Here is a 21,701-nt window from a genome sequence, read left to right on the forward strand (position 1 = left end):
CGAATACAGAGCAGAAAGAATAATAAACACGAATGAATACAGAGCAGAAAGAATAATAAACACGAATGAATACAGAGCAGAAAGAATAATAAACACGAATGAATACAGAGAGCAGAAAGAATAATAAACACGAACGAATACAGAGCAGAAAGAATAATAAACATGAATGAATAGAGAGAGCAGAAAGAATAATAAACACGAATGAATACAGAGAGCAGAAAGAATAATAAACACGAATGAATACAGAGAGCGGAAAGAATAATAAACACAAATGAATACAGAGAGCGGAAAGAATAATAAACACGAATGAAAACAGAGCAGAAAGAATAATAAACACGAATGAATACAGAGAGCAGAAAGAATAATAAACACGAATGAATACAGAGAGCAGAAAGAATAATAAACACGAACGAATACAGAGCAGAAAGAATAATAAACACGAATGAATACAGAGCAGAAAGAATAATAAACACGAATGAATACAGAGCAGAAAGAATAATAAACACGAATGAATACAGAGAGCAGAAAGAATAATAAACACGAATGAATACAGAGAGCAGAAAGAATAATAAACACGAATGAATACAGAGAGCAGAAAGAATAATAAACACGAATGAATACAGAGGAGAAAGAATAATAAACACGAATGAATACAGAGAGCAGAAAGAATAATAAACACGAACGAATACGGAGCAGAAAGAATAATAAACACGAACGAATAGAGAGAGCAGAAAGAATAATAAACACGAATGAATACAGAGAGCGGAAAGAATAATAAACACGAACGAATACAGAGAGCAGAAAGAATAATAAACATGAACGAATACAGAGAGCGGAAAGAATAATAAACACGAATGAATACAGAGAGCAGAAAGAATAATAAACACGAATGAATACAGAGAGCAGAAAGAATAATAAACACGAATGAATACAGAGGAGAAAGAATAATAAACACGAATGAATACAGAGGAGAAAGAATAATAAACACGAATGAATACAGAGCAGAAAGAATAATAAACATGAACGAATACAGAGAGCAGAAAGAATAATAAACACGAATGAATACAGAGAGCAGAAAGAATAATAAACACGAATGAATACAGAGGAGAAAGAATAATAAACACGAATGAATACAGAGGAGAAAGAATAATAAACACGAATGAATACAGAGCAGAAAGAATAATAAACATGAACGAATACAGAGAGCAGAAAGAATAATAAACACGAATGAATACAGAGGAGAAAGAATAATAAACACGAATGAATACAGAGGAGAAAGAATAATAAACACGAATGAATACAGAGCAGAAAGAATAATAAACATGAACGAATAGAGAGAGCAGAAAGAATAATAAACACGAATGAATACAGAGAGCAGAAAGAATAATAAACACGAACGAATACAGAGAGCAGAAAGAATAATAAACATGAACGAATACAGAGCAGAAAGAATAATAAACACGAATGAATACAGAGAGCGGAAAGAATAATAAACACAAATGAATACAGAGAGCAGAAAGAATAATAAACACGAATGAATACAGAGAGCAGAAAGAATAATAAACACGAATGAATACAGAGGAGAAAGAATAATAAACACGAATGAATACAGAGGAGAAAGAATAATAAACACGAATGAATACAGAGCAGAAAGAATAATAAACATGAACGAATACAGAGAGCAGAAAGAATAATAAACATGAACGAATACAGAGCAGAAAGGATAATAAACACGAATGAATACAGAGAGCGGAAAGAATAATAAACACAAATGAATACAGAGAGCGGAAAGAATAATAAACACGAATGAATACAGAGAGCACAAAGAATAATAAACACGAACGAATACAGAGAGCAGAAAGAATAATAAACACGAATGAATACAGAGAGCAGAAAGAATAATAAACACGAATGAATACAGAGAGCAGAAAGAATAATAAACATGAACGAATACAGAGCAGAAAGAATAATAAACACGAATGAATACAGAGAGCGGAAAGAATAATAAACACGAATGAATACAGAGAGCGGAAAGAATAATAAACACGAATGAATACAGAGCAGAAAGAATAATAAATACGAATGAATACAGAGAGCGGAAAGAATAATAAACACGAATGAATACAGAGAGCGGAAAGAATAATAAACACGAATGAATACAGAGAGCAGAAAGAATAATAAACATGAACGAATACAGAGCAGAAAGAATAATAAACACGAATGAATACAGAGAGCGGAAAGAATAATAAACACGAATGAATACAGAGAGCGGAAAGAATAATAAACACGAATGAATACAGAGCAGAAAGAATAATAAACACGAATGAATACAGAGAGCGGAAAGAATAATAAACACGAACGAATACAGAGAGCGGAAAGAATAATAAACACGAATGAATACAGAGAGCAGAAAGAATAATAAACACGAATGAATACAGAGAGCAGAAAGAATAATAAACATGAACGAATACAGAGCAGAAAGAATAATAAACACGAATGAATACAGAGAGCGGAAAGAATAATAAACACGAATGAATACAGAGAGCGGAAAGAATAATAAACACGAATGAATACAGAGCAGAAAGAATAATAAACACGAATGAATACAGAGAGCGGAAAGAATAATAAACACGAATGAATACAGAGAGCGGAAAGAATAATAAACACGAATGAATACAGAGAGCGGAAAGAATAATAAACACGAATGAATACAGAGAGCGGAAAGAATAATAAACACAAATGAATACAGAGAGCGGAAAGAATAATAAACATGAACGAATACAGAGCAGAAAGAATAATAAACACGAATGAATACAGAGAGCGGAAAGAATAATAAACACGAATGAATACAGAGAGCGGAAAGAATAATAAACACGAATGAATACAGAGCAGAAAGAATAATAAACACAAATGAATACAGAGAGCAGAGAGAATAATAAACACGAATGAATACAGAGAGCAGAAAGAATAATAAACAAGAATGAATACAGAGAGCGGAAAGAATAATAAACACGAATGAATACAGAGAGCAGAAAGAATAATAAACAAGAATGAATACAGAGAGCAGAAAGAATAATAAACACGAACGAATACAGAGAGCAGAAAGAATAATAAACAAGAATGAATACCGAGAGCGGAAAGAATAATAAACACGAATGAATACAGAGAGCGGAAAGAATAATAAACACGAATGAATACAGAGAGCAGAAAGAATAATAAATAAGAATGAATACAGAGAGCGGAAAGAATAATAAACACGAATGAATACAGAGAGCGGAAAGAATAATAAACACGAATGAATACAGAGCAGAAAGAATAATAAACACGAATGAATACAGAGAGCAGAAAGAATAATAAACACGAACGAATACAGAGAGCAGAAAGAATAATAAACACGAATGAATACAGAGCAGAAAGAATAATAAACACGAATGAATACAGAGGAGAAAGAATAATAAACGCGAATGAATACAGAGAGCAGAAAGAATAATAAACACGAATGAATACAGAGAGCAGAAAGAATAATGAACACGAATGAATACAGAGAGCAGGAAGAATAATAAACACGAATGAATACAGAGAGCGGAAAGAATAATAAACACGAATGAATACAGAGGAGAAAGAATAATAAACACGAATGAATACAGAGAGCAGAAAGAATAATAAACACGAATGAATACAGAGAGCAGAAAGAATAATGAACACGAATGAATACAGAGAGCGGAAAGAATAATAAATACGAATGAATACAGAGAGCAGAAAGAATAATGAACACGAATGAATACAGAGAGCGGAAAGAATAATAAACACGAATGAATACAGAGCAGAAAGAATAATAAACACGAATGAATACAGAGAGCAGAAAGAATAATAAACACGAACGAATACAGAGAGCAGAAAGAATAATAAACACGAATGAATACAGAGGAGAAAGAATAATAAACACGAATGAATACAGAGGAGAAAGAATAATAAACACGAATGAATACAGAGAGCAGAAAGAATAATAAACACGAATGAATACAGAGAGCAGAAAGAATAATAAACACGAATGAATACAGAGGAGAAAGAATAATAAACACGAATGAATACAGAGAGCAGAAAGAATAATAAACACGAATGAATACAGAGAGCAGAAAGAATAATAAACACGAATGAATACAGAGGAGAAAGAATAATAAACACGAATGAATACAGAGAGCAGAATGAATAATAAACATGAACGAATACAGAGCAGAAAGAATAATAAACACGAATGAATACAGAGAGCAGAAAGAATAATAAACACGAATGAATACAGAGAGCAGAAAGAATAATAAACACGAACGAATACAGAGAGCAGAAAGAATAATAAACACGAATGAATACAGAGGAGAAAGAATAATAAACACGAATGAATACAGAGGAGAAAGAATAATAAACACGAATGAATACAGAGAGCAGAAAGAATAATAAACACGAATGAATACAGAGAGCAGAAAGAATAATAAACACGAATGAATACAGAGGAGAAAGAATAATAAACACGAATGAATACAGAGAGCAGAAAGAATAATAAACACGAACGAATACGGAGCAGAAAGAATAATAAACACGAACGAATAGAGAGAGCAGAAAGAATAATAAACACGAATGAATACAGAGAGCAGAAAGAATAATAAACACGAATGAATACAGAGAGCAGAAAGAATAATAAACACGAATGAATACAGAGAGCGGAAAGAATAATAAACACGAAGGAATACAGAGAGCGGAAAGAATAATAAACACGAATGAATACAGAGCAGAAAGAATAATAAACACAAATGAATACAGAGCAGAAAGAATAATAAACACGAATGAATACAGAGAGCAGAAAGAATAATAAACACGAACGAATACGGAGCAGAAAGAATAATAAACACGAACGAATAGAGAGCAGAAAGAATAATAAACACGAATGAATACAGAGAGCAGAAAGAATAATAAACAGGAACGAATACAGAGAGCAGAAAGAATAATAAACATGAACGAATACAGAGAGCAGAAAGAATAATAAACACGAATGAATACAGAGAGCAGAAAGAATAATAAACACGAATGAATACAGAGAGCAGAAAGAATAATAAACACAAATGAATACAGAGAGCAGAAAGAATAATAAACACGAATGAATACAGAGGAGAAAGAATAATAAACACGAATGAATACAGAGGAGAAAGAATAATAAACACGAATGAATACAGAGCAGAAAGAATAATAAACATGAACGAATACAGAGAGCAGAAAGAATAATAAACATGAACGAATACAGAGCAGAAAGGATAATAAACACGAATGAATACAGAGAGCGGAAAGAATAATAAACACAAATGAATACAGAGAGCGGAAAGAATAATAAACACGAATGAATACAGAGAGCACAAAGAATAATAAACACGAACGAATACAGAGAGCAGAAAGAATAATAAACACGAATGAATACAGAGAGCAGAAAGAATAATAAACACGAATGAATACAGAGAGCAGAAAGAATAATAAACATGAACGAATACAGAGCAGAAAGAATAATAAACACGAATGAATACAGAGAGCGGAAAGAATAATAAACACGAATGAATACAGAGAGCGGAAAGAATAATAAACATGAATGAATACAGAGCAGAAAGAATAATAAACACGAATGAATACAGAGAGCGGAAAGAATAATAAACACGAATGAATACAGAGAGTGGAAAGAATAATAAACACGAATGAATACAGAGAGCAGAAAGAATAATAAACATGAACGAATACAGAGCAGAAAGAATAATAAACACGAATGAATACAGAGAGCGGAAAGAATAATAAACACAAATGAATACAGAGAGCGGAAAGAATAATAAACACGAATGAATACAGAGAGCACAAAGAATAATAAACACGAACGAATACAGAGAGCAGAAAGAATAATAAACACGAATGAATACAGAGAGCAGAAAGAATAATAAACACGAATGAATACAGAGAGCAGAAAGAATAATAAACATGAACGAATACAGAGCAGAAAGAATAATAAACACGAATGAATACAGAGAGCGGAAAGAATAATAAACACGAATGAAAACAGAGAGCAGAAAGAATAATAAACACGAATGAATACAGAGAGCAGAAAGAATAATAAACACGAATGAATACAGAGGAGAAAGAATAATAAACACGAATGAATACAGAGAGCAGAAAGAATAATAAACACGAATGAATACAGAGAGCAGAAAGAATAATAAACACGAATGAATACAGAGGAGAAAGAATAATAAACACGAATGAATACAGAGAGCAGAAAGAATAAGAAACATGAACGAATACAGAGCAGAAAGAATAATAAACACGAATGAATACAGAGAGCAGAAAGAATAATAAACACGAATGAATACAGAGAGCAGAAAGAATAATAAACACGAATGAATACAGAGAGCAGAAAGAATAATAAACACGAATGAATACAGAGGAGAAAGAATAATAAACACGAATGAATACAGAGGAGAAAGAATAATAAACACGAATGAATACAGAGAGCAGAAAGAATAATAAACACGAATGAATACAGAGAGCAGAAAGAATAATAAACACGAATGAATACAGAGGAGAAAGAATAATAAACACGAATGAATACAGAGAGCAGAAAGAATAATAAACACGAACGAATACGGAGCAGAAAGAATAATAAACACGAACGAATAGAGAGAGCAGAAAGAATAATAAACACGAATGAATACAGAGAGCAGAAAGAATAATAAACACGAATGAATACAGAGAGCAGAAAGAATAATAAACACGAATGAATACAGAGAGCGGAAAGAATAATAAACACGAATGAATACAGAGAGCGGAAAGAATAATAAACACGAATGAATACAGAGCAGAAAGAATAATAAACACAAATGAATACAGAGCAGAAAGAATAATAAACACGAATGAATACAGAGAGCAGAAAGAATAATAAACACGAACGAATACGGAGCAGAAAGAATAATAAACACGAACGAATAGAGAGAGCAGAAAGAATAATAAACACGAATGAATACAGAGAGCAGAAAGAATAATAAACAGGAACGAATACAGAGAGCAGAAAGAATAATAAACATGAACGAATACAGAGAGCAGAAAGAATAATAAACACGAATGAATACAGAGAGCAGAAAGAATAATAAACACGAATGAATACAGAGAGCAGAAAGAATAATAAACACGAATGAATACAGAGAGCAGAAAGAATAATAAACACGAATGAATACAGAGGAGAAAGAATAATAAACACGAATGAATACAGAGGAGAAAGAATAATAAACACGAATGAATACAGAGCAGAAAGAATAATAAACATGAACGAATACAGAGAGCAGAAAGAATAATAAACATGAACGAATACAGAGCAGAAAGGATAATAAACACGAATGAATACAGAGAGCGGAAAGAATAATAAACACAAATGAATACAGAGAGCGGAAAGAATAATAAACACGAATGAATACAGAGAGCACAAAGAATAATAAACACGAACGAATACAGAGAGCAGAAAGAATAATAAACACGAATGAATACAGAGAGCAGAAAGAATAATAAACACGAATGAATACAGAGAGCAGGAAGAATAATAAACACGAATGAAAACAGAGAGCAGAAAGAATAATAAACACGAACGAATACAGAGAGCAGAAAGAATAATGAACACGAATGAATACAGAGAGCGGAAAGAATAATAAACACGAATGAATACAGAGAGCAGAAAGAATAATAAACACGAATGAATACAGAGAGCAGAAAGAATAATAAACATGAACGAATACAGAGCAGAAAGAATAATAAACACGAATGAATACAGAGAGCGGAAAGAATAATAAACACGAATGAATACAGAGAGCGGAAAGAATAATAAACACGAATGAATACAGAGCAGAAAGAATAATAAACACGAATGAATACAGAGAGCGGAAAGAATAATAAACACGAATGAATACAGAGAGCGGAAAGAATAATAAACACGAATGAATACAGAGAGCGGAAAGAATAATAAACACAAATGAATACAGAGAGCGGAAAGAATAATAAACATGAACGAATACAGAGCAGAAAGAATAATAAACACGAATGAATACAGAGAGCGGAAAGAATAATAAACACGAATGAATACAGAGAGCGGAAAGAATAATAAACACGAATGAATACAGAGCAGAAAGAATAATAAACACAAATGAATACAGAGAGCAGAAAGAATAATAAACACGAATGAATACAGAGAGCAGAAAGAATAATAAACAAGAATGAATACAGAGAGCGGAAAGAATAATAAACACGAATGAATACAGAGAGCAGAAAGAATAATAAACAAGAATGAATACAGAGAGCAGAAAGAATAATAAACACGAACGAATACAGAGAGCAGAAAGAATAATAAACAAGAATGAATACAGAGAGCGGAAAGAATAATAAACACGAATGAATACAGAGAGCGGAAAGAATAATAAACACGAATGAATACAGAGAGCAGAAAGAATAATAAACAAGAATGAATACAGAGAGCGGAAAGAATAATAAACACGAATGAATACAGAGAGCGGAAAGAATAATAAACACGAATGAATACAGAGAGCAGAAAGAATAATAAACACGAACGAATACAGAGAGCAGAAAGAATAATAAACACGAATGAATACAGAGCAGAAAGAATAATAAACACGAATGAATACAGAGAGCAGAAAGAATAATAAACATGAACGAATACAGAGAGCAGAAAGAATAATAAACACGAACGAATACAGAGAGCAGAAAGAATAATAAACACGAATGAATACAGAGAGCGGAAAGAATAATAAACACGAATGAATACAGAGAGCGGAAAGAATAATAAACACGAATGAATACAGAGCAAAAAGAATAATAAACACGAACAAATACAGAGAGCGGAAAGAATAATAAATACAAATGAATACAGAGAGCAGAAAAAATAATAAACACGAATGAATAAAGAGAGGAGAAAGAATAATAAACAGGAATGAATACAGAGAGCAGAAAGAATAATAAACACGAACGAATACAGAGAGCAGAAAGAATAAACTTGAATTTATTTTGAGTTTTCTCTGTTTTACTTTCAGTTTTGTTTATTATTCTTTCTTCAGTTCATTCGAGCCGCAGTGTGTGTCCCCCAGCATTTCACCGGGAGCCACATTTGAACTGCCCGAGAGCCGCATGTGTGGTTTGCGGATCTCTGATCTATTATAAATCACGTATGAGAATCAACCGTTAAGGATTTCAAAGTTCTATCCTGTGTATAAATGGTTTTCCATGCATGGAATAGGCACAATAATTTTACGGCTGGTTTCACAGACCTTAATTAGTTCTCATCCTGGATTATTTTACCTGAGGTTGAGGCCTAATATGTTTGGTTGGATTTGAAAAGTTTGTGCTAGATATGGCAGGGCTGGGAAATTAGAATTTCCTCCCTAATTGAAACTTAATGTGCAGCAGATGGCCAGGTGTTAACTGACTAATTGCTTCTTAATTAACCATGGCCACATGCCTTTAAAAAGGGGTGGAAAGCCAGTCCTCTGTTCTCCATTTGTTCTCCACAACCTAAAAGAAAGGATTGTGAAATCTGTGGAGATCCCTCACGACTGTGTGTCTAACCAGGGTGAGCTACGGGTTAACTGCAGCCAAAAAGAAGGATGTGTGTATACCGGGGTTCTGTATTTAGGGAATTTTAAATCCCACCAAAGTTTAATTTAGTTTGAGTTAAGGAGAAGGTTCCTGGTGAGGGACCTCCCTGTATAGCAGGAGTAGTGCATGGCCGCATGTAGGCCAACTTTTATTTACTAGCTTTGTTTTGAAAAGAAAGGTTACAAACGAAAGGAGGCCATTTGACCCATCTTGCTCGTTTGGTTGTTAGTAGCTTATTGATCCCAGAATCTCATCAAGCAGCTTCTTGAAGGATCCCAGGGTGTCAGCTTCAACATCATTACTGGGGAGTTGGTTCCAGGCCCTCACAATTCTCTATCTGCAAAAAAGTGCCTCCTATTTTCTTTTCTGAATGCCCCTTTATCTAATCTCCATTTCTGACCACTGGTCCCCTGGGTCGACATTGTCAATACCTTTTAGAATTTTGAATGCTTGAATCAGATTACTGTGTAGTCTTCTTTGTTCAAGACTGAATAGATTCAATTGTATTAAATGTCATTTGCCATGTGTCTGCCCAGTTCTGAATGCTGTCTAGATCATTTTGAATGACCTTTGCATGCATTTCCTTGAATCCCTACTGCGTTCAAAACTTGTACCAAACGTTATATGGTGTAGATTTGAGCAGGTCTTAGTTTAAAGAAATGAGATTCCAGCACAATTTTACCAACTACACCTATCAAGGCTACTATGGGGGATTTTTCTTTGATTACCTTACAGGGACTGACAGACCTAGGCTGTGTGGTCCAGTGGTTAAAGAAAAGGTCTTGTAACCAGGAGGTCCCCAGTTCAAATCCCACCTCAGCCAATGACTCATTGTGTGACCCTGAACAAGTCATTTAACTTCCTTGTGCTCCATCTTTCGGGTGAGATGTTGTTGTAAGTGATGCATAATTCACACACCCTGGTCTCTGTAAGTCGCCTTGGATAAAGGCGTCTGCTAAATAAAAAAATAATAACATATGAGAGCTACTACATGCTTTCTTGATACTATTCCTACACAACCATTAAAGATGTTCTTCTGGTTATTATGCCCACATTTTAAAAATGATAAATGGTTCACTTTCCTCCGGTATAGTTCCCTCAGCACTTAAGCTAGCTGTGGTAAAGCCTATGCTTAAGAAACACAATTTGGACCCTAAAGTCCTCAATAACTAAGGCCAATCTCCAACCTACCATTCTTAGATAAGGTTCTAGAGAGAGTTGTTGCAATTCAATTACAAACATTTCTAACTCTTAATGGTAGATTTGAGAAGTTTCAGTCTGGTTTTCATGCTGCACTCAGCACCGAGATGACCCTGGTCAGAGTTGTGAATGATCTGCTTATAAACTCGGGCTTTCCATCAGTATTAATTCTTCTTGATCTAAGTGCTGCCTTTGATACTGTAGACCTTTCCATCCTACTGAATCGTCTTGAAAGCACAGTAGGACTGTCTGGCCTTGTCCTATCCTGGTTCAAATCTTATCTTTCTGATGGCTTCAAATTTCAGTTCGCCTCTATTGCTATGCTGATTATACCCTGTTATATTTGTCCCTAAAGTCAGGAATTTCTTCTGCCTGGCTGTTATTAGCTACTTGCCTTACAGACATCAAGCATTGGATGAATTCAGATAAAGCAGAGGTTATGCTAGTGGGATCACAGAACCAACTAAAAGGAAATGTGGGATTACATGAGCTCGACCCTTGCAGTCTCTCATGAAATCTTTAAATAGAAATTAAGAGTTTGGGGGTCATTTGATCCTGATCTATCATTTGAGACTCATATTAGGGAAGTTACTAAAGTATATTTTTATCATTTGAGAAATATAGTCAAACTTAGACCAATTATTTCCGTATCTGATGCCGAGAGACTAATGCATGTCTTTGTTTAATCTAGAATTGATTCTTGTAAGGCACTTTTTTATGGTGTCCCAAAACGTGTGGTATCCCGCTTGCAGATTGTTCAGAATACCACCACTAGAATTCTGACTAAAACTAGGAAAAGTGAACATATAACCCCTGTTCTAGCCTCCTTACACTGGCTACCTGTAAATAGGAGGCACTTACACAGAGAATTGTGGGTCCTGAACCAACTCCCCAGTAATGTTGCTGAAACTTACACCCTGGGATCCTTCAAGAAGCTGCTTGATGAGCTTCTGGGATCAATAAGCTACTAACAACCAAACGAGCAAGATGGGCCAAATGGCCTCCTCTCGTTTGTAAACTTTCTTTTCAAAACAAAGCTAGTAAATAAAAGTTGGCCTACATGCGGCCATGCACTACTCCTGCTATACAGGGAGGTCCCTCACCAGGAACCTTCTCCTTAACTCAAACTAAATTAAACTTTGGTGGGATTTAAAATTCCCTAAATACAGAACCCCGGTATACACACATCCTTCTTTTTAAGATTTTGCTGTTAACTTACAAGGCCCTGAATGGATTAGCACCTAGTTATTTGCAGGAGTTACTGACCCGGTATCTTCCAAACCGCACTCTGAGATCACAGGATGCGGGGCTGCTGGTTATTCCTAGGGTCAACAAAAGCAACATGGGAGGTAGGACTCTTCTTGTAGAGCTCCTAAATTATGGAATGCTCTGCCATCGTCTGTCAGGGAAGCTGGGACCGTTACAGTTTAAGTCAAGACGAAAACCGCACTTTTATTAAATGGCTTTCTTATCTTAGTGGGTTTTAATGTAACTTTAAAATTGCTGCTTTTGTATTATTATTGTGTAAACTGTTATTTAAATATGCTATTTAAATGGTCTGATTGTGGCAGTTGTGTGTGTGACATGCTATACAAATGTATTGTGGTTTGTTGTTTTTTTCTGTTCTGTACTGCACAGTGCTTTGCAATACTTTTGTATAAAAAGTGCTATATAAATGCAATAAATAAATAAATGGGATACAACTCTGAGAGGCGGTTCTTCCCAATGCTATTTATGTAGTTTAACTGGGACATCACTTTGTTTAATTGGGATACAGTATTTTCAAATGATGAACGGAGATGTCAGAGGTAGACAGGTTTGCGTTGCACAGTGCAGTGAGTAAACTGTGTAAACCATGTGTGTCCTGCCCCTTTGTTTAGAGTATTATTTTTATTATTATTATGATTATGATTTCTGTATTGTATATGACAGCAAAAAGCCAACATTATTTGTATTATTATGTATTGTTTGGCCTTATAAGCGAGATGCCGTCCGCCAGGTTATTGTTTATATAAAAAAGTCCAACAAGATGCTCGGATATATTGTGAAAAATGTTGAATTTAAATCAAGGGAAGTAATGTTAAAACTTTACAATGCATTAGTAAGACCTCATCTAGAATATTCAATTCAATCTGAAAAAAGAAACAAGGACCAGGGGTCACAAATGGAGATTAGATAAAGGGACATTCAGAACAGAAAATAGGAGGCACTTTTTTACACAGAGAATTGTGAGGGTCTGGAACCAACCCCAGTAATGTTGTTGAAGCTGACACCCTGGGATCCTTCAAGAAACTGCTTGATGAGATTCTGGGATCAATAAGCTACTAACAACCAAACGAGCAAGATGGGCTGAATGGCCTCCTCTCGTTTTTGTAAACTTTCTTATGTTCTTATATTTTAGAATTACCTCGTGGGAATGCGTGACTGATCAGCTACTGAGTATTTAACTAGCTGACAGTCGCGCATCTTATTTAACCCGTGCAAAATGTGACGAGGGATAATCAGATAATTGTTAGCCAGTTAATCCCTATAAACCTGCAGCTTGGGCTGCACGGTGACGTGTGTCAGAGGCGAGACAAGAGACGTGAGTCTAAATCAGTAGAACAATTGCTATATTTAGAATATACTTGTTTAGTGTGTTGTGTTCTGTTTTGTTTCGGCTCTTGTGCCCTTTTGTTTTGAGAGTGTTTTTGTTTAAACCTTTTATTTTTATTCATTAATAAAAAGCTGAGTGCCGTTGTGTCTCAGTTTCACCCGTCAGTGCTTGTGTGTGTTTGGATTTCTGGTCTGACGTTGCCACCCTGCAGCTATCCAGTTCACACCACGTTAAACTCTTGAAGGAGTTGGAGTCTCTTGTGGTTTCTTAGGCTGCTGTTGCAAAGAAAGTTGGCGTGTAAATACTGCAGGTGCCTTGCCTTGTGATAAGATGTGATTTAATTATTTTTCTTTTCATGTAGAAATAAAAAAAAAACAGCGATTAAATTTTGTTTATGAATAAATAAAAAAAAAACAATTGACAATCATAATGTGATGTAATGTCATTGTTTCTTTTCATTTTGAAACAAAGTGTTTCTTTAATTGTCTCTTGTCTCTTACAGGTCTAGGTCAGTACTCGGTGCTGCTCATCACCTTTTCTTGCTCACAAACTCACCACAACTTTGCCGCCGACCCCCTGACTCTTCACAGTCACTCCAAGCCACTGGTTCTCTTTGCTTTCTCTTTCCAAGTCCACTGGAGAAATAAGAACAGAGGGAAAGTTTTAAACGAGTGGAGACCATGCAGTTCATCAATGCATGTCAGGTTCCGAGAACCAGACCGTTCTTTATCCCAATTAATGGCTTGGCATTCCATATACCTGGGGCTTCCAATACAAACAAATGAAATTGGTGTACAGGTGCTCCACTTATAATGGACTCCAAGTGCCATTAGAAATCAGTACAGTAGACCTCTGTTAATCCGTGCAGATTGGGACCAACTGTTTGGAATGATTCACTGTCCATTAGTATATGAGCTCATCCCAGCCCATCACCTTACCATCTTCGTCAATGTCTACTCGCTCGCAGTCCCATTCCTCCCCTGTGATTGGACACTGATACAATGCCCCTGTGTGATTGGCTCCCTGAGAAGGCAAACCCCGGGCTTGCGGAGCCCCCACCAGGATCCTGAAAGAACAAAAAAATGAAGATCTTAAAGTTTTTAGAATTGTGAAAAAGTGAACATTTGGCATAATTTCACAAAGACTCAAATAATCATCAGACCTGTTTTATCCTCCTTGTGAACAAGTTGGAGTTAATTAATAACCAGAGTGATGCACCTGCTCTGCCCTGGACCAAACGAGTGCAGCTTTTATGTAAACTTTCATCTGAACACAACAAAACTGTGAATATGATTAGAGGTAGCCAAGGCACACTTAGAAACATAAACTAGAGGAATATTAAGCCATGTGAACCAACTATTCAATCAGAACAATGCTTGCAATGTAAAAGGATTGTCATATGCATGTCAGGGGTTAAAAAGTTACCAACCCCCTGCAGTGTTTTCAGCAAACACATGACTTTACCTTTGCTGTGTCCCCTGTTGTCTAAATAGCAGCAGTCTTTATTTTGAACATATCCCTGATAGTATTATTATTATTATTATTATTATTATTATTATTATTATTATTATTATTATTATTTATTTCTTAGCTGACGCCCTTATCCAGGGCGACTTACAATTGTTACAAGATATCACATTATTTTTATTGATATGTTTTATTCACACACACATCATAGGTAAATAAACTTGGGAATGACCCTTTCAATGTTATTCGGGACATTCCCCTCTAAACATGGCAGTGTATCCAGTTCACACTCCCTTCTCCAACCATGCTGGTGATTGAAATAAGTGGTGTATTGTGGAAACAGAAAACCAGCATTGTTGCAGGAGGGAGCATGATCTGAATGGAATATCTATATGTGCTGTATCTGCAGAACATCTTTTATACCCTATGCAGTGCATTACCTCAGTAATGTGTCAACACACATAGAAAGCACGAGATTCATTTGTGTGACGAATCATATTATTTTGGTAGTGTGAGTAAGGTAAGTTTCTAAATAAAGAACGAAGGAGTGGGCTGCTAGAAATAAACCAGATACATCCGAAACCACATACCAGGTACTAAAAACACTTTTATTTCCCTGTTTTTAAACCATCTCACTTCAGAAATGTAACTGTGACATTTTTGCTGTAATGGTGAATAATGATCTAAGCAGAAATGGAGAATGATAGAGAACTGTGACAGAGATTGAATGATTCTTGGTGTTAGATCTCCCTCCCGACCTGCGAGGGCGCTGTGTAAAGGGAACAGAGTACCCTGGACTAGATGGCTCGACAGTTCATTCCCAGGGTTAGGTGGCCGTCTAGAAAGGGGACGGCGCTACGGTACACTAAATCAGTGACCCAGATGGGAAACGGCATGACATCCACGGATTGGAGGAGCGGATGCACTTGTTAACCAAGGGGTCATGGTTGATGGTATTTAAGGGGAGATAGTGCTTTAATGGCTAACACGATCCGGAGATGTCGCCAAAGGCCAGCACTAAACCCGGAACAACAACACGGCACTTTGTTTGCACTAAAGAACTGTATTCACTACGAGCACTAGAGCACGCACTGGTGTTTGTATTTGTGTATGTGTTTGTGTTTGTGTATGTGTTTGTGTTTGTGTGTTTGTGTTACGTGTGGGTGAACTGAAAACAGGACTGTTATTATTTTGGGGCCAACCCGCAGATTACAAATAAGCAATACACGCCACTGTATTGCTTCATTAACATTGTTATTATTTACTGTTGTTTTGCCATCAGGCCATTGGATTTAAAAACCATTAAACAACATTGCACCTGGATTATCATTGTCTGTCTGTTTATTAATCACTGCAGCATTACCTTCACCTGCACACTGTTAACCACTTTGCCACACAACACACTGAGATGGATATTGAACGGGTAAGGAATATGAACATGTAGATTATGGAAGGTATCCCTTTAAGTCCGGTGTGTGGGTCCCAGAGTGAATTCCTCTCTCATGAGGCACAAGCAGTCCTCATTGTAGCCTGTGCTGGTATTTCAAGCCTCTTGTACTCTGGGCTCTGCCTTATTTGGCCTGACTCTCCACTCTGTGCTCTCAGTCTGGGGGGGGGGGGGGGGGGGGGGGCTATTTTAAAACAGTGTCAGGGAAATTCCAGCCCGGCCTCTCAACCATGAACGGGGAAACAACATATCTTCAGACATCACGTAACATAACATGTGGGGACACCTCAGTGTTAAGGGAATAAGCTATCAAGATAAGGTTATAGTTATTTAACTTACAGTGAAGAAGAATTAGGGGTGATTGAAGTCTTTACAATCTTAAAAGGAGGAGTAGACTGAGGGAAGGAGACCGTTCTTCACACAGAGTGGTGAGGGTATGGAATGGGTTACCTAGTCATGCTGAATCACTGGAAGAGTGGTGAGGGTATGGAATGGGTTACCTAGTCATGCTGAATCACTGGCAGAGTGGTGAGGGTATGGAATGGGTTACCTAGTCATGCTGAATCACTGGCAGAGTGGTGAAGGTATGGAATGGGTTACCTAGTCATGCTGGGGTCATTTAATACCTGATTTGACAAAGATTTGGGATTAATCAGCTCCTAAAAACTGGACGAGTACTGATGGGCTGAATGGTCTCCTAATTCATACATGTTCTTATGTTCTGAAGCAGATACCATGTATTGTTAATAGAAATGTACTTTGCAAATCATTTTGATGTGATGTTTTGTGTTACAAAGCCTCTTTACAAACAGTCACATAAGAGTTCATAAAGTCCTGAGGTGAGCAAGTTGTTCTCCATAGAAACAAAAACAGGGCTGCTGTCAAACACCAGGTTATTAACCTGGCCCATGCATTCCTACTGGACATACTAGAGATGGGCGGTCCCATTACAAAACAGGTCTTGTTTGGTTACCACCCTGACCTCCGGCAACTCCATTGTAAAATAAAGGTTGGACTTGTAAAATCTTTAGGTCAGAGTTACTGAACATCCCTATATATCCAACAGTTTTATTGTTATCATTATTATCAGTAGTAATTGTACAGATGTAGTCGTAGTATTTTTTTTTCGTGGTACCAGTGGTAGTAGCAGTCTGATTTGAAGCCCAATGCAATTGTAGTGTAGTTGAAATGATATTTTCAACAAAATTATTTTATGGTCATACATTTATAGTACAACTTACTGCAATCTCAATTGTGTTTCTTTACAAATTCCTTAATCCTTTTTGTTTCTTAACTTATTATTATTATTATTATTATTATTATTATTATTATTATTATTATTATTATTATTATCTGTGTTATTATTATTATTATTATTATTATTATTATTATTATTATTATTATTATTATTATTATTATTATTATTATCTGTGTTATGCGCAGATCACCACTTACCTTGTATTATTATTTGCTGTTATTTATTTTTTCCTTTTTAAACAGTCCAGTGAACTTGACAGAAAATGCTTTATAAATATGGCTGATAATCTTCAACACTGTGTATGAGCTTGGTGATGTTGGGATGTGTCACATAGAATACAAACGTATTGCTGGCTTTGTTTTACAACGTATACAATAGCAGGACCTCGATAATATTTTTGTTTGTTTGGTGAATCTCCACAAAACTTTGCTTTATGCATCTGTAAAGACCTTCTTCTTGTCATGGATTTGTGGCACAGAACAATTTAGTGAACAAAACGTTATTTATCATAAAAACAAATAAAAAATAAAAATAAAAAAGCCATAGCTTAAAATGAGGTCACATGTTCAAGTTGTGCATTTCATTTAAATGCTGGATATGTAGACTGCATGTATGCTCTGGTTTATTTTTGCTTATTAATAAACCTATTTTTATTTAACTTGCATTATCGGAAAAAAAAAATGTCTCTGTGCTGCTAAATGCACCGCCTTTCAAGCCACTGTCTTTCTTCTGGATGTCTTTGTAGTCGTTCAATTTGCAATCATATAGTAATGGATACTACTGCACCTCATAAATGAACTTTTCATCGTCCATGATTAACTTGTTTTGAGGCGTGACTTGTTTTGAGGCGTGACGTGTTTTGAGGCGTGACGTGTTTTGAGGTGTGTGTTTGACGTGTGTCAAGGGTGTTAACCTTGCTTCTGATTGGTCAGTTTCATTCCAGTCACGCGACGGAAAAAAATATATAAACAGGTTCTATTTTAGCGACGTTAATTTTCTCAAAGCGACGTCGCTCGCGTCGCTCGCTGCTGGTGTGGAAACTCCAAATTGACTGCAGTGATTTCTAAATGATTCGCTTGCGTCCAGTGTGAATGCAGCTTTAACATTCCCAATGAGTAGCAACATGGTTACCCATTCCAAAAGAAGTGTCTGCTACCCTCTGTCCTAACTGTGTCCCTTGGTCCTGGTTTCTGTGCTGTGTTTAAGTATTGGTTAGAGTTAACTCCATTTCGGCAAGTCAAGTCCCTTTATTTCTTTTTTTCTTTAATAATTTAGCAGTTGCCAATTGATTTTTACCCCATTTTTCTCCCAATTTGAAATAGCCAATTGTATTACTTAGGCTCAGCTCACCGCTACCACCCCTGTGCTGACTCGGGAGTGGCGAAGACGAACACACGCTGTCCTCCGAAGCATGTGCCGTCAGCCGACCACTTATTTTCACTCTGCAGGCCTGCCATGCAGCCACCTCAGAGCTACAGCATCACTGGTGCACAGTGAGCCAAGGACACCCTGGCCGACCTAAGCCCTCCCTACCCAGGCGATGCTTGGCCAATTGTGCACCGGCCCCTGGGAACTCCTGTCCATGGTCAGCAGTGGAATAGCCTGGACTCGAACCGGTGACGTCCAGGCTATAGGGCGCATCCTGCACTCCACGCGGAGCGCCTTTACCGGACGCACCATTCGGGAGCCCTAGTCCCTTTAATTATAATTAAATCAATTCAGTTCCTTCAGCCTATCTTCATAGCCCATTCCTTAGGCCCCAGGATTAGTCTGGTTGCTCTTGACTCGACTCTCTCACATGTCCATTTCGTATTGTGTGAATTAGAGCTGGACACAGTATTCTAAGCCCGGTCTCACCAGTGTTCATACAACCTCATCGAAACCTACTTTGATTTGTACTCTGCACTTTTGACTATATAACCTCAGAGTTATGTTTGTGCCATACTGCCAACTCTTCTGACAATTCTAATCACACATCATGGCTCATAAATGAGCTGGGCAACTCAGCATTTACTCAGGAGTGTTTACCAGAAGAAAAGAAAGCTGTCTTGTGAGAATCACAGTGTATCCAGATCACGCTCCCTCCTGCAGCAATGCTGGTTTTCTGTTCCCACAATACAGCGCTCATTAAAAAAAATGCAAACCAATCTGTATTACGTTAACAGATATATTGCTACAATATGGGCAACCCGGGCTACAGCAAAGGTGAACACTGCAGGGGTTCTGGAACACTTTAACTGGGACACAGGGCAGCTGCTGCAGCTAATACTGGACTTGGTGCACATTCAATACCAGGTGTTTTTGTGGCACAGGCTACTGTCAGTTATCACAGATCATGTACCAGATCATGTACCTGTCGTTGAGATCCTGGTCATTTAAATGGTCAATTTAAATGAGGACAACTGTTGACCCGAGAGGTCAGGGTTCAAAGAGCAGAGGTTACAGGTCAAGATTTAAAATCCAGTGCAAATAGTATAAGCAGCTGCTACCTCCTGTAACATGTCTTTCAACCAAATGCAATTAGTGTTTTTATTAAGAATTCATTGCTAAGCACCTAGTTTTAAGGAGGAGCGCAAACCTGTTCACAGAAACAGCAAGGTAATAACGCGCATATGCCTTTTAAAATATAAAATAAAATATTAAAACAAGCATGTCAGTAACATAAATCATAATGACAAAAAACAGAAGAGAATAGTATAGAAAATGAAATGAATAGTTTCATGAAAATTGGATAAGTGCAATATGGATATTTAGCCCCTAGAGGTCCTCAAGCAAACAAGGTTTTGTGTTCTCAAGATATCTGTAAGACGAATGCACAGACAGAGGCAGCTCGATGTATCCCCACAATCTCATTCTGACAATGACTTGTGATAAATAATGCTAATACCAGTTTGCATCACTGTTTAATACAAGGTTTTCCAGATGTATACAGAACTGTGGCGTTTCGCTGGACAGGTGTACGTTTTGGGTCTATTAGACCCGACACTGGTTTCCATTGACCTTAAATGGTACTTTCTTCCACTATAATATTTTATGACTGTTCCTAGGTTGGGGTCACAAACTTAAAAACATGAATGTGCATTTATGTAGCTTTGTTTGCATGAGGAAAATGCTTTCACTTGGTCTTTTATAACATGGGCAGCATCTCCAAGTGTTTTTTTTTTTCCAGATTTAACTTAAATCACATATCGTTTTCCTAGTTTAAGCAAAAAATAATTATTTTTTCCACATTTTGCTTAATACATAAATGTTTATGCTACCATCATGTATTATGCACTTTCCACTGTATTTAATGTATTATGCTTTTTTTTAACTGTATATCATGTATTATGCATTGCTCTGTATTTAAAGTATTATGGATTTCTTGTTGTTACTGCATCTTGTAAAGCGCTTTGTGATGGTGGTCCACTATGAAAGGCGCTATATAAAATAAAGATTGATTGATTGATTGATTGATTGATTGATACAAAAAAACTTTTGTGTACTTTCAGATATAATTTATAAATATTGAAAAACGCGTATCACAAATTCAACATTTAAAGTCGATCTGAAAATTAAATCTGGAAAAAATGCTTTTTCTTTGAATCTTTATTTTACACTTGTCATCCAATATTTAGCTAACAGATACACCTGAAATCCATGATCTTTCACCATTTTAAAGTAAGTTAAATCTTTGTCGTTAACAATCTGAAAAAATAAATCTGAAGCCCATTTAAGCATTTGACAGGTTTCTCTGCACAGAGGAGGCGGGGGAGTCTATTTTTGGGCGGTTTTAGCAAAATGCTGCGTTTTTTTATTTTTATTTTACATAAAGAAACAGTGATTTGTAAAATAATATAGAAGAGCTCTGCCATGATTGACAGAGCAACACATCGAATCAGAATGAGAGGAAGATGCACACAGACACAGCCCCGCCCCTGGTTAAATGGGCGGGGACTCATTTGCATGTTAGCTTCAGATTTAGCTTGCAACAGATTTATTTTTCCAGATTTAAGAACATAAGAACATAAGAAAGTTTACAAGCGAGAGGAGGCCATTCAGCCCATCTTGCTATTTTG

The 21,701-nt window shown here is 36.3% G+C and overlaps 1 protein-coding gene across 5 annotated transcripts in view; it reads right to left on the bottom strand.

The window, feature by feature from the left end:
* Positions 1-21,701, bottom strand: part of LOC117400929 (integrin alpha-7-like) — a 161,045-nt gene that overhangs the window by 104,550 nt on the left and 34,794 nt on the right. For all 5 annotated transcript variants that reach the window (XM_059011330.1, XM_059011327.1, XM_059011326.1 and 2 more), the window contains exons 2-3: positions 14,410-14,537; positions 14,027-14,106 (exon numbers count right to left, since the gene is read on the bottom strand). In XM_059011330.1, coding sequence (XP_058867313.1) covers positions 14,027-14,106; positions 14,410-14,537 — 208 coding nt within the window. The remainder of the gene's footprint in view (positions 1-14,026; positions 14,107-14,409; positions 14,538-21,701) is intronic.

Source organism: Acipenser ruthenus, chromosome 42 (genome assembly GCF_902713425.1).
Source record: "Acipenser ruthenus chromosome 42, fAciRut3.2 maternal haplotype, whole genome shotgun sequence".
Taxonomy (NCBI): domain Eukaryota; kingdom Metazoa; phylum Chordata; class Actinopteri; order Acipenseriformes; family Acipenseridae; genus Acipenser; species Acipenser ruthenus.